At 36.4% G+C, this 14,487-nt stretch overlaps 1 protein-coding gene across 9 annotated transcripts in view; it reads right to left on the bottom strand.

Moving 5' to 3' along the window:
* Positions 1-668: 668 nt before the first annotated feature.
* Positions 669-14,487, bottom strand: part of ERBIN (erbb2 interacting protein) — a 129,510-nt gene continuing 115,691 nt past the window's right edge. For 3 of the 9 annotated variants that reach the window (XM_070357531.1, XM_070357534.1, XM_070357532.1), the window contains 5 exons: positions 12,253-12,372; positions 9,670-9,879; positions 8,494-8,586; positions 7,931-8,005; positions 669-2,761 (listed from right to left, as the gene is read on the bottom strand). In XM_070357531.1, the coding sequence (XP_070213632.1) occupies positions 2,654-2,761; positions 7,931-8,005; positions 8,494-8,586; positions 9,670-9,879; positions 12,253-12,372 (606 nt within the window). In that variant the 3' untranslated portion in view covers positions 669-2,653. The remainder of the gene's footprint in view (positions 2,762-7,930; positions 8,006-8,493; positions 8,587-9,669; positions 9,880-12,252; positions 12,373-14,487) is intronic. The other 6 variants (XM_070357533.1, XM_070357535.1, XM_070357536.1 and 3 more) reach the window with 4 other exon arrangements.

Below are 14,487 nucleotides of genomic sequence, written 5' to 3'. Positions count from 1 at the left end.
ACAAACTTTCTTCTTTGACTTAGTGTTATGAGAACATTAAAAAAATTTTTTTAATTAACTAGAATACTAGTGCATATAATACTTGTTGCACTTGTAATATTTCAGTATAATATACAGAGAACTAACTTAAGTTTGATCACTGATAAATCAATTGTTCTTTGTGGTCTATTTCCCTTTCCAAAATCATAGCCTGTGTATCTGATTCAAGGTAAAGAAGTAAAAAAATATCATAATTATACTTATTTTTATGAAAAGCACAAGTCGCTCAGCTGGGTCCAACTCTTTGCAGCCCCATGGACCACACAGTCCATGGAATTCTCCAGGCCAGAATACTGGAGTGGGTAGCCAGTCCCTTCTCCAGGGGATCTTTCCAATCCAAGGATCGAACCCAGGTCTACCAAACTGCTGGCAGATTCTTTACCAGCTGAGCCACCAGGGAAGTCCAAGAATACTAGAGTCGGTAGCCTGTCCCTTCTCCAGTGGATCTTCCCAACCCAGGAATTGAACTGGGGTCTCTTGCATTGCAGGCAGATTCTTTACCAGCTGAGTTACCAGGAAACAGAATAAGACTGTGAAAAATCAACTGAAACCAAAACAAGATGGGAATAATTTTAGAATGCCAAAATTAGTATTTTAAAATAAACTATGAATAAAGGGGACACCGAGGCTTGTCTTAAAGAAGCTGTTTGTCATTTTTTTAGAGATTACAACACACATACAATAAATGAATTTTATCAAAATACAGCACATTTTTCTACTATATTCATAAAAATCAATTCCTATGCAAATAGTACTGAAAATCAACTAAAATGAGTTAAAATTTACAAAGAGCTGTTAAAGGGTTTCAATCAATATTATTAAAACTATACAGTACAATAATCAATTGATAACATCTTGAAAGAAGTGCAGTATTGGAGTTCACATCTTTTAAAAAGTACTGCCTATTTACGATGACTAGCAAGAAACAAACGAATTCAACTCACTTTTGCAAAAATAATGTAGATTACTATTTTTGCTAGTCCTATAAAAGACTTTACCTTCAAACAAGGTTGAAGAACAAAGCATAACAGATTAAAAATTCCAAAATTATATTCTTAGTAATTAAAAATGGATTGTAATAACTGAATATTGCTCTAAAGAAAGGCTCCAGACTAGCCTCGACTAAAACAGTTCTTGGTCTTCTATGGCACTTTTTTCTGGTCCAAATAAGTATGCGTTAATTCTCACCATTGCATGTTATCCACATTTTATTTGATTACATAGAACAAAAAGAAATAAAAGTAATGGTCTGAACAAAATTCATAAACTCTATCAAATATTTGTTACACTTAACGAGGAACAAAGGCAGTTGGTGGTAAAACACTATTACACATACATTTAGAAACCCTTTAAAGACTCTGAAGTGTTGAGTTCACATTTAATGTTACCTGTAGGAACAGCCCTTTTTTTGAACACCATTACACACTGGTAGGCCTCAGGGGCCCACCCCTTTGCTCTCAATTCTCCACAGCAGTTCTCTATCACTATGCCAGTTTCACAGACTCGCTTTGGTTTCCTAGCTCCATGCACACTCTTTCCTTCTACTTTACCAAGGCAATGTGAGGCCAAACAACATCAAGAGGCCTTCCAAAATCTTCTCACATTTTCTGTTACAGCAACACAATCTCAAAACTGGCCATTTTAGTTTCATTTGTTGCTTAAAGTAAAAATTATAAATTAACTTTAAAATGGAGTACTAATTATAAAACAGATTGCAAGTACCACCATTTGCAAAAAAAAAAAAAAAAAAATCAAGAGATTTCTGCAACACAGAAAATGTATGGACCAAAAATAAAGAAAGAAAGAGAATGCATGGACATGCATCTACAGTAGAGTTAAAAATTTCCTTTGACTAAAAAATTGAAAATTGATTCACTAGTAGCAACTGTATAGTCAAAGGCTATGACAAGAACAAATCCTATAGAGCTCATAAAACACAATTTATTGTCTTTTTTCTTTAAAAAGACATCACATTTTATTGCATTATTCTATTAATAAGAACACATTAACAAATGTTTTTTCATTCTTTGCTTCCAGATTTTTAAAGAAAATCACTGTTTTAATCTGGCCTTGGAAAGGGAACCCACCTCGCCACCTTCACCTACTCACTCTTCAGTTCAATATGCACATTGCAAAAGCCAACACTTCGAATCTCTTGCCCACATTAAAAGAAAAGTTTCAGCAGAAAAACATTAATACAAGTTGAATAAAAATAAGGGCATAAAAGCTATGAGATAGACAGCTCTGCCATCTGTCTCTGGGCTACAATCAAGGCTAACTAGAGCCTTGCACAGAGTTCAATCATGAGTATGAAATCCAAAAATAAACCTACACTCTATACAAAAACAACATACATCTGTTTTTGTAGCCTTGATTGCTATGTTTAAAAACCTAACGAGAAGTTTTATATGGTATGAATTCAATAGTCTCCCCCATATACTGTACAGTGGTTCTTTCCCTCTAATCACAAGTTCCATTATTTCATTAATGTACAAATTTGAACATAATTTTTTTGAGTTCTTCTTTATATATAAAAATAGTCAAAATATTAATTTCCCCTGCAAGTATCTTCCAATAAATCTTGCTCTCTCTCTGTTTTTTAAGTCCACAGCTCTTATGAGGAAACCTCTCTTAAGATGATGAGTTCTACTGTGTTCTGGAAAGTTTTTAGCAAGGACACTGCTTGTCCATGTTCAATATTGATAAAACTGTAGCCGTTAGCCTAGAAGAGAGAAGAAAAAGACTTAAAATTTTTTTTCATAATAATTTGTGTTTGCACATTTAAATTCCTGCCAGATAGTCCACAAATCTGGCAGAAAATAAGAATCATTTTGGCAATTTAAAACAACATCTACACTCCTGGGCTCCACCCCATCTCTATGGAAATAAAAGCTCAAAAGGCAGGACCAAGGAACCTGGATCTTGTCCACTTTTTCAGATGATTCTTATGTAGCAATCCTGATATTAGAAAGCACTTGTCTAAGACATAGTATCAGACATAGCGTTGAGTGTATACACTACGGTGAAACTGAGGCTGCCAAGTTACAAGGGTGGTAGAAGAGGCACAATAAAGGACAGAAGTGGCATGGATCTAACGGAAGCAGAAGCTATTAAGAAGAGGTGGCAAGAATACACAGAAGAACTATACAAAAAAGATCTTTACGACCCAGATAATCACGATGGTGTGATCACCAACCTATAGCCTGACATTCTGGAATGTGAAGTCAAGTGGGCTTTGGGAAGCATCACTACGAACAAAACTAGTGGAGGTGATGGAATTCCAGATGAACTATTTCAAATCCTAAAAGATGATGCTGTGAAAGAGCTGCACTCAATATGCCAGCAAATTTGGACAACTCAGCAGTGGCCACAGGACTGGAAAAGGTATTTTTATTCCAATCCCAAAGAAAGGTAATGCCAAAGAATGCTCAAACTGCCACACAATTGCACTCATCTCACACACTAGTGAAGTAATGCTCAAAATCCTCCAAGCCAGGCTTCAACAGTACGTGAACTGTGAACTTCCAGATGTTCAAGCTGGATTTAGAAAAGGCAGAGGAATCAGAGGTCAAATTGCCAAAATCTGCTGGATCATAGAAAAAGCAGGAGAGTTACAGGACAATATCTACTTTTGCTTCACTGACTATGCCAAAGCCTTTGATTGTGTGGACCACAACAAACTCTGGAAAAATCTTCAAGAGATGGGAATACCAGGCCACCTGACCTGCCTCTTGAGAAATCTGTATGCAGGTCAGGAAGCAACAGTTAGAACTAGACACGGAACAACAGACCAGTTCCAAACAGGGAAAGGAGTATGTTAAGGCTGTATACCGTCACCCTGCTTATTTAAACTTATATGCAAAGCACATCATGAGAAACGCTGGGCTGGATGAAGCACAAGCTGGAATCAAGATTGCCGGGAGAAATATCAATGACCTCAGACATGCAGATGACACCACCCTTATGGCAGAAAACGAAGATGAACTAAAGAGCCTCTTGATGAAAGTGAAAGAGGAGACTGAAAAAGCTGGCTTAAAACTCAACATTCACCAGGTGGTCAACACCGAAATCAGACTGATTATATTCTTTGCAGCCAAAGATGGAGAAGCTCTATATAGTCAGCAAAAACAAGACCGGGAGCTGACTGTGGCTCAGATCATGAACTCCGTATTGCCAAATTCAGACTTAAATTGAAGAAAGTAGGGAAAACCACTAGACCATTCAGGTATGATCGAAATCAAATCCCTTATGATTATACAGTGGAAGTGAGAAATAGATTTAAGGGACTAGATCTGACAAGAGTGTTTGATGAACTATGGACAGAGGTTCATGATATTGTACAGGAGGCAGTGATCAAGATCATCCTCAAGAAAAAGAAAAGCAAAAAGGCAAAATGATTGTCTGAGGAGGCCTTACAAAGAGCTGGGAAAAGAAGAGAAGTGAAAGGCAAAGGAGAAAAGTAAAGATATACCCATTTGAATGCAGAGTTCCAAAGAATAGCAAGGAAAGATAAGAAAGCCTTCCTCATTGATCAGTGCAAAGAAATAGAGGAAAACAACAGAATGGGACAGACTAGAGATCTCTTCAAGAAAATTAGAGATACCAAGCGAACATTTCATGCAAAGATGGGCTCAATAAAGCACAGAAATGGTAAGGATCTAATAGAAGCAGAAGATATTAAGAGGTGGCAAGAATGCACAGAACTGTACAAAAAAGATCTTCACAACGCAGATAATCACAATGGTGTGATCACTCACCTAGAGACAGACATCCTGAAACGTGAAGTCAAGTGAGCCTTGCTGCTGCTGCTGCTGCTGCTGCTAAGTCACTTCAGTCGTGTCCAACTCTGTGCGACCCCAGAGTCAGCAGCCCACCAGGCTTCCCCGTCCCTGGGATTCTCCAGGCAAGAACACTGGAGTGGGTTGCCATTTCCTTCTCCAATGCATGAAGAGCGAAAAGTGAAAGTGAAAGTGAAGTCGTGTCCGACTCTAGCGACCCCATGGACTGCAGCCTACCATGCTCCTCTGTCCATGGGATTTTCCAGGCAAAAGTACTGGAGTGGGGTGCCATTGCCTTCTCCACAAGTGAGCCTTAGGAAACTACAAACAAAGCTAGTGGAGGTGATGGAATTCCAGTTGAGCTCTTTCAAATCCTAAAAGATGATGCTGTGAAAGTGCTGCACTCTATATGCCAGCAAATTTGGAGAACTCAGCAGTGGCCACAGGACTGGAAAAGGTCAGTTTTCATTCCAATCCCAAAGAAAGGCAATGCCAAAGTGCTCAAATGCTCAAACTACTGCACAATTACATTCATCTCACATGCTAGTAAATAATGCTCAAAATTCTCAAAGCCAGGCTTCAGAAATACATGAATTGTGAATTTCCAGATGTTGAAGCTGGATTTAGAAAAGGCAGAGGAACCAGAGATCAAATTGTCAACATCCGCTGGATCATGGAAAAAACAAGAGAATTCCAGAAAAACATATATTTCTGCTTTATTCACTATGCCAAAGCCTTTGACTGTTTGGATCATAATAAACTGTGGAAAATTCTTCAAGAGATGGGAATACCAGACCACCTGATCTGCCTCTTGAGAAATCTGTATGCAGGTCAGGAAGCAACAGAACTGGACATGGAACAACAGACTGGTTCCAAATAGGATAAGGAGTATGTCAAGGCTGTATACTGTCGCCCTGCTCATTTAACTTATATGCAGAGTACATCATGAGAAAGCTGGGCTGGATGAAGCACAAGCTGGAATCAAGATTGCCAGGAGAAATATCAATAACCTCCGATATGCAGATGATACCCCCGTTATGGCAGAAAGTGAAGAGGAACTAAAGAGCCTCTTTATGAAAGTGAAAGTGGAGAGTGAAAAAGTTGGCTTAAAACTCAACATTTAGAAAACTAAGGTCATGGAATCTGGTACCATCACTTCACGGCAAATAGATGGGGATACAGTGGAAATAGTGGCAGATTTTATTTTTTGGGGCTCCAGATGGTAGAGATGCAGCCATCACTGCAGTTGGTGACTGTAGCCATGAAATTAAAAGACGCTTACTCCTTGGAAGGAATGTTATGACCAACCTAGACAGCACATTAAAAAGCAGAGACATTACTTTGCCAACAAAGGTCCGCCTAGTCAAGGCTATGGTTTTTCCAGTAGTCATGTATGGATGTGAGAGTTGGACTATAAAGAAAGCTGAACACCAAAGAACTGATGCTTTTGAACTGTGGTGTTGGAGAAGACTCTTGAGAGTCCCTTGGACTGCAAGGAGATCACACCAGTCCATCCTAAAGGAGATCAGTCCTGAGTGTTCATTGGAAGGACTGATGTTGAAGCTGAAACTCCAATACTTTGGCCACCTGATGCGAAGAATTGACTCATTTGAAAAGACCCTGATGTTGGGAAATGTTGAAGGCAGGAGGATAAGGGGATAACAGTGAATGAGATGATTGGATGGCATCTCTGATGCAATGGACGTTGAGTTTGAGTAAACTCCGGGAGTTCATAATGGACAGGGAGGCTTGATGTGCTGCAGTCCATGGGGTTGCAGAGTCACAGACAACTGAGTGACTGAACTGAACAGAAGATTAAGGCATCTGGTTCCATCACTTCATGGCAAATAGATGGGGAAACAGTGGAACCAGTGACAGACTTTATTTTCTTGGGCTCCAAAATACTGCAGATGGTGACTGCAGCTTGAAATTCAAAGACACTTACTCCTTGGAAGAAAAGTTATGACCAACCTAGACAGTATTAAAAAACAGAGACATTACTTTGCCACCAAAGGTCTGTCTAATCAAAGCTACTGGTTTTCCAGTGGTCATGTATGGATGTGAGAGTTGGACTATAAAGAAAGCTGAACGCCGAAGAATTGATGCTTTTTGAAGTGTGGTGTTGGAGAAGACTCTTGAGAGACCCTTGGACTGCAAGGAGATCCAACCAGTCAATCCTAAAGGAAATCAGTCCTAAATATTCTTTGGAAGGACTGATGCTGAAGCTGAAACCCAATACTCTGGCCACCTGATTTGAAGAACTGACACATTTGAAAAGACCCTGGTGCTGGGAAAAGTTGAAGGCAGGAGGAGAAGGGGACAACAGAGGATGAGATGTTTGGATGGCATCACTGATCAATGGACATGAGTCTGAGTAAACTCCAGGAGTTAGTGATTGACAGGGAGGCCTGGCATGCTGCAGTCCATGGGGTCTCGAAGAGTCAGACATGACTGACTGAACTGACTGAACTGAGAAGAGGTTGAGGTCCAGTCTTCCCACTTGCCTAGGAGCCATCAAAGCAAGAACACTATACTTCTTGTGATAGGTTAAACATTTAATGAGGTCTTACTGTACACCAGATACACAGTTCTAAATGCCTCTCAATACTTCTTAAATTAAATCTTTTAATTCTCATAACCCACAAAAGGGATTCTTTCTCATCTTATTTTAGAACAAGCAAACATTCATAACTTGCGCAACTTGTTCGTGCCATTAATGGTTGGATGGCATCATCGACTCAATGGACATGAGTGTGAGCAAGCTCCAGGAGATGGTGAAGGACAGGGAAGCCTGTTGTGCTGCAGTCTATGGATTCCCAAAGAGTCTGACACGACTGAACTACAACATTCATAAACTTAATCAAAAGGCTAGGAAATATTTCAAAACTGCTAAGGTGTATTTAAAATGATTAGTATGATTTTCCAAGGTATAAGGCAGAAGTATTTTAAGCTATGAAAGCACTAGGGAGCAGCCTATGAAAAATGCCTCTGTTCAATCACAAATATCTAAAGATAACTTCATAAAATGCTTACTTTCTACTCTGGCATTTGATGAGTTCAGATATTATAAAGAAAAAAAAAAAGAATATAATGAAAGATGTGTCTTAAGTTACCTGAATAATTTTATCACCTGGCTGCAGTAATTTTGATGCTGGTCCTTCAGGCTGTACCCTTGTTACAAATATACCCTTTAATAACAACAAAAAAGATAATTATTTATTGGAAAGAAGTATGCATAAAAAGAAGAGTAACAAGGAGCAATCTTTTTTATAGTATGCAAATATTTGAATTGTGGTACAAGGTTTCTCCCTGTCTTCTCCAATACTGTGATAATGCTATGTTATTTGTGCTTCTGGTGATTCTTACAGTAGTACAGTGATTTTTTGTTAAAGTGATAAAAAAAAAGTACATATATAGATGTGTAGAAAAGTATTAACAATTAAAATGTCACTTCACAATATAAAGAAGATTAATATTTTGGAGTTAAATTTGTATTCCTCAAACAATTAATTTGTACTGATCACACTTCAAAACTAAAAGCTGAACAGGGAAATCATATGGTGACATCTATCTAGATTTAAATAAATATCTGTTAGATTTTTACTTATGCATAAAAGGCATTAATTTAGTGAATAAAAATTAATGGGCATTTCAAGGATATATAAACAAAACTCACATCGTCATCAGGTCTGAATGGGTTTCCTCTTCCCCCAACCCCTCCTGATATGCTAAATCCAAGTTCTGGATCCTTTTCAACTCTTACTCGAATCTGAGTTAACACAAAAATAAACTTATTGCTGTATCAGGAAAAGTTACAATGATATTCATATGGTAAATTAAGTTCAAGAAAACATAAATATGTAGGAATTCACCAAAAATAAATATTTGGGCAGATGAAATGAAACTACAATGTGAAATAATATGTTAATGAGTTAGTGAGTTAAAGGCACAGCTAAGATTATAAAGCATAGCTCCTAAATCAATCTATTGCTATCTTATGAGGATTATGCAACCAATTAATGTTGACTTTATATATTTTGGACATCACAGACTCTAATGACATAGAGCATACACACAAAACATGTACTTTATTATCAATTTCCATTTGCAAACATCTAAATTACACAATATTTCTGACTATGTTTCATAAGACATATAAAAGATCCCTGGGTGGTTGTTAGGAGGCTAACTTCTTTCCTGAATCTGTTTATACCCTTCAAAGGAGCTAGGATTGATGATCAATTAGTATTATTTTTTACAACCAAGCTATAGAAAAAGAGGCAAGAGCTAAATTTTGTTGTAAAACACTCTCTTTCTCCAGAAACTAAAACAAAATGAATGATACATTTCTCTAAGTTTCTAATGATATTATTTTATTAATAAACTATCAAAATACATGAATATATGACTGTTGACTTTGAAAGCAGTTTCTAAGATTTAATTCTCAAAGCTCTTTGGAGACTATAGTCCAGTTTCAGAAACCAAGTATCAAATAACAATCAGCAGATATAATACACCTTTAAAGTTTAAAGGTCTACTATTTATATTCCTGAAGAACATTTGATTATTGGAACATCATCAACCAGTTTGGAAAAACAACCACCTTAGGGAAAATAAATCATGCCGTCAACGCTATATCCCATGTCAATTTATCAGAATGGGCGGGGGAATCATACAGTCAAGTTAAACCACAAAGTTTAATACCTTATAAACTTAACATGAAACCAAACTATTAAACAAAATGGTAAAAACTATGTTAAAATTCTATATGGATTTATTGCTATAATTAAATAGCCTATAAAATACATTAAAAGCTTAGTCTCATAATCCAAACAGTCTTGATCATTCTTACCTCTTGCCTTGCCAGTTCATGGCCTTGTCTAGGAGAACAATGGGGCTGTGTGTATGGAGGCTGGTGGGCCACTTTCAGCATCAAGTAATCAATTAGTTGTTCTCTAGAGGGATGCCTTGCCACAGATGCCTGAGGAAGGGGGTGATGTATTTGACTATAATTTGCCTGAGGCCTGAGAGGCTGGCCCATCTGTCCATTACTCAAAGGCATCTAAGAAAAACATGAAGTGTCTTAAAATGACTAATAATAATGTCTTATAACAAATATTTGGATTTTCTTCTTGGAGCATTACAAAAGCACTTGAGTTTAACATTCTAAATCACATTATCATGCCATGTATGCCATTTTTTGTTCTGATTTTACACTTTTAAAAGGAAAAGAAAAACCCTGTTAATGTCTTAATTCTAAGTCTGCCTGATGCTTGCTGATAGATTCACTCTTTTAAAGCTTCAAATTAATCACATCTACATTTAAAATTGTTTGCTTTTCTGTAACCGTAACCCAGTGTTAAAATGATAAAACAGTATGCCAAAATTTTAGAATTTAAGTAAGCCCATTAAAAGGGAATCTTTTCCTATACTTAGTCTCTCACATATACTCAAAAGATGCATTTGCTGTTTTTTTGTGGTAGAATTTTTTCATAACCTGAGTATATTCTTTTACTTCTATTCTTTCCTTTCCAGAATTAAAAAGCCAATCCAGCAATGCAATAGAAAACTGATTTATTCCTTGTGTGTGTGTGTGTGTGTGTCTCAAGTTATGAAATTTTAAACTCTCTAAATACTAATTCCATAGAGCGTGAGCCACAAAAGTTAAACCTTGACATTTTACTTCTCACAGACTAAACAAAAAAGTCCAGATTATTTTGTTGCTGTTAAAGAATTATCTTTGTTTTAAAGACTCTTGTCTTTTAGACTTAAAAATAATCTTTGTGGAAATGTGATAATAGCTTATTCTGTTAGTGTAAGGAATCTATCTGAAAAAAAAAAAGGTTATATTTACATTATAAATATATGCATATAAAGAGATTTTTGTGTAGAAGAGAAAATAAATACATTTAAGCTATTCAATCATTTAAAACTTCACTGTTAACTATTAACCCATAAGGAAATTACAGAAAAACTGCGAGGGAAATTATCTGAGTCCTGTTTCCCTAAAATTGCCCCAAGTAGAAAAGTTTGGGAAAAGATTAAGACAACAATTTCACAACTATTTATCTTATGTGCATCTTGCTGAGGAACACAAAGTTTGGTTTTGGTGAAGAATATTTTTACTTAAACAGAAAGTTCTCTTTTTCACTGTATTATACTTGAGAACTTGGTAAAATATGAAGTCTGGGTATTTTATGACAGGGCACAAAGATAACCCTCTATCACAAATCTTATATTGGTTAGAGAGGAGAAAGAAGTGCTGTATTCTCTGTTTTTTAAACTGTGCTTGTTTACCACTTGGTCACTAGACCTGAAGCAATTAATCTGTCCAGGAGCACTTAAATACTGTGTGTGTGTGTTCAGTTGTATTTGCCTCTTTGCAACCTCACATACTATAGCCCTCCAGGCTCCTCTGTCCATGAGATTGCAGCTATTTTTTTATGCACACTTTGTAGATAGCACTTGCTTTTCTCCATGCTAATACAATTTACTCCTATGGGCAGATTCAATACCTTTCTCCTAGGGAGAATACTCTAGACAATAACTGCTTCTGACTCATTCTTAAGACTCCCTGACACATAGAACTCAGGCATACTTGACATTCTACATCAGTGTTAAACACTGCCAAGGAACATACTAAACTGTGATTAGCAGATTACTCGGGAGAATAAAACACATAAAACAAACTCGGTAACCAAAACTACAAAATGGATATTAAAAAGCAACTGGATAGGAGAGCTCAATTAAAAGAAAAGCAACCAAAAAGGGTAAAATAAATAAATATGTGCAAACTTAAATGGCTGGGTTCCTACTCTCAAGGACAATGCCAAAGTTTATATAATATATAACTGTGCTTCACAATTATATCTGGTTATACTAGGGATATAGGCTTAGTTAAGATAAAAGAACAACTGAGGAAAATACTAAAGAAAAGAATTACGTATCCAGCACTGGAGACAAAAAAGTACTCTCTAAATGAGTGACGCTTTAGTTTAAAAGTAATAAGACTACAACCATCATCTATTCCATCATACATAAAAGTCTTTCAAGGTGACTTCCAGTTGCATTAGAAGTATTATCTGTTAAAACGCCTTCACCATCCAATGACGAGCTTAAGACAGGTTCATGTTTAACTCTCCAAACAGTTTACTATCAGGAATGCCCAAAAGCCTTTGATTCAAAAGACAAGATGATACTACAGAAATCCAACATTAACAAAATGATTCTTCAGTGTGGACAAAATCATGGAATAAACTAAGAAACAGCAGAGTGAAATTTTATATATTATTTCTCAATTATTAAAAAAAAAACTCAACTAATCAAGAGGGAAAGGTCCTCACAAAAGCATTTTCACTGTTAAAGCATATTTCTAGTTCAAAAGCTGTAAAACACAGTAAGCTCACAGATACTACTTCATTCCCTGAGCACCTACTTTCATCAGGCTGTCTGGAAGAACATCTTTGTGACTAAGTGTAGCTGATGGGTAGTTCTGCTGTCCTGAAATGAATATATCATCTTGACAAGGATCTCCTGGACAAGATGTCTGGGGATGCTTCAAATGAGGGGGAAATAAAAAATAAACAAATAATGATCTTTAAGATGTGAAACCAAAACAGTGATGACACTTAAGAGGAGATACTGATAGACAATGGAAAGACGAAGAACTTAATCAAACATTACCATCATAACTGCACCTTTATAAGGGCTGTTAACTAGATATATTGTGGTAATCACTGTACAATACATACATGCATCAAACCATCATCATGTATACCTTGAACTAACACAAGGTTATATGTCAGTTATATCTCTAAAACTGGAAAAAAATTAGTACTTTTAACAGTCTTTCAAAGTTACGTGGCAAAATGTTTATTCTTATAATGTGTAAAAAGTACACCTGAATATATAGTTAAGATATTCATGATGCTTTTATGATTTTATTTACAGTAATACCTAGCTTTTAACATTTGCAGCAGTAAGTTTAGTTATTAATCCAAATTAAGACGCCCAAATTTTAAGAGCAGCTAAAATATATGTACTCCTGTTGAGTACAGAAAAAAGTTTTAGTTAAAAAGAAAAAAATTAACTGCTGTTCTTTTAACAGCATAGTATCATCCAGGATTTACTTCTTAATGATGAGCAATATCAATAAATATACAGTCTTACGTGTCTATTTTTCACTTTAATTTAATTCTAAACACACAAAGCTATATTTTAGAAAACTAAACAGATTCTGATAAATAGCAGTATTGTTACCTTCAAAAAAGTGTTATGGCTGGCAACACAGATATGCAAACTTCTACAAAAGGCGTTATGTAAAAACCCAAACAAACTTTCTGGCCAACTCAATATATCAGCATTTTGAAAAATAATGTGAAATCTACTTCATTATTATATGCCACAGGATACATACGAATCTAAGTGTTTGTAATTTAGTCTTAGGAACCATATCTGTGACAAAGCTATCATGTGCAGTCTGTTACTAGTTCAAATTATGGCTTAGTGGGTTTTTGTTTGTTTTTTGTTGTTTTGTTTTTCTTTTGGCTGTGCTGTACAGCATGTGGATCTTAGTTCCCTGGAGTCTTAACCACAGGACCACCAGGGAAGTCCTGGCTTAGTATTTCTAGATGTAGTTTGATCTGATTTTGCGTATTTATACAGTGAATACTTTATTTGCCTTTTCTATTTTTGAGACGTGTTTTCAGAAATGTGTAATCATCAACTTAACTCACAGCTTGAAGTTTAAACTCAAGTGTGAATGTACAACTATATCTTTAAATGAACAAGTACATTATGGATAAAAAGTTAAAGTGCAACAGACTCAAAGACTCTGAATTTAATAATAACAAGCAAAAGATATTACTGATCAAGAATTTGTAAAAAACAATTGCTCTAGATGACTATAAAGATTATCCCTGAGTTAATAACCCCATGGCTTCAGCTGCAAAGAGCACCAGAAATGCAGGGCTTACTAGCCATCATCTCCTCTCTCCCTGTTTCAAGCTGCTAAGTTACAAAATGATTGCTGCCACTAACATGTAACACAGAAACCAAGTGGCAGCAGGTGACAGAGGACAGCAAGCTGAGTGAGGTGCAGGCAGAGCAAAGTGAACCCAGGATACTGCCCCTATCCGAGAAAACAACAGACTAAAGCCAGGAGTGTATGAAAAAGTAGTAGGGGACTGGGGGTGGTGAGAATGGGGACGCTCAAGTAAAAAGCAAAGGACCCAGAAGCAGGGTCAGTATGGAAATAAAACTGTGTGGGAGAGAGTAAGCATTACAAAGGGAGAAAGGTCTTTTCAGGATGGAAGAAGGGCAGAGGAAGTATTTACTCAGAGGTCATGCTACCACCTCAAGTTGTTATGGAAAGACATATAAAGTTTTATAACAGCCAGAGTTGTTCTGTTCTTTCTCCTTTTCTGTCCTTCTTATCTGCTACCCTTAACTTTCATTAAGAATAAACCTTCCTTCTTCCCACAATGATTAGGTGGGTGTTAATGGATTTGGGTTTTGCCTTTTCACTGGTACTTATTGCAATTTCTCCAGCCTCACATTTAATCATATTCTGCAAATTATGATTAAACTTAGTTCCAGGTATTTATTTGCCAACTCTCAGTCACTAAAGTGAAAATTATTCTTTCCTACAACGCCTCTAGGTATTATGCAT

The sequence above is a fragment of the Bos mutus genome, chromosome 20, assembly GCF_027580195.1.
Source record: "Bos mutus isolate GX-2022 chromosome 20, NWIPB_WYAK_1.1, whole genome shotgun sequence".
Taxonomy (NCBI): Eukaryota; Metazoa; Chordata; class Mammalia; order Artiodactyla; family Bovidae; genus Bos; species Bos mutus.
Note: the sequence above shows the minus strand (reverse complement) of the source record. Positions and strands in the feature narration are given on the sequence as shown.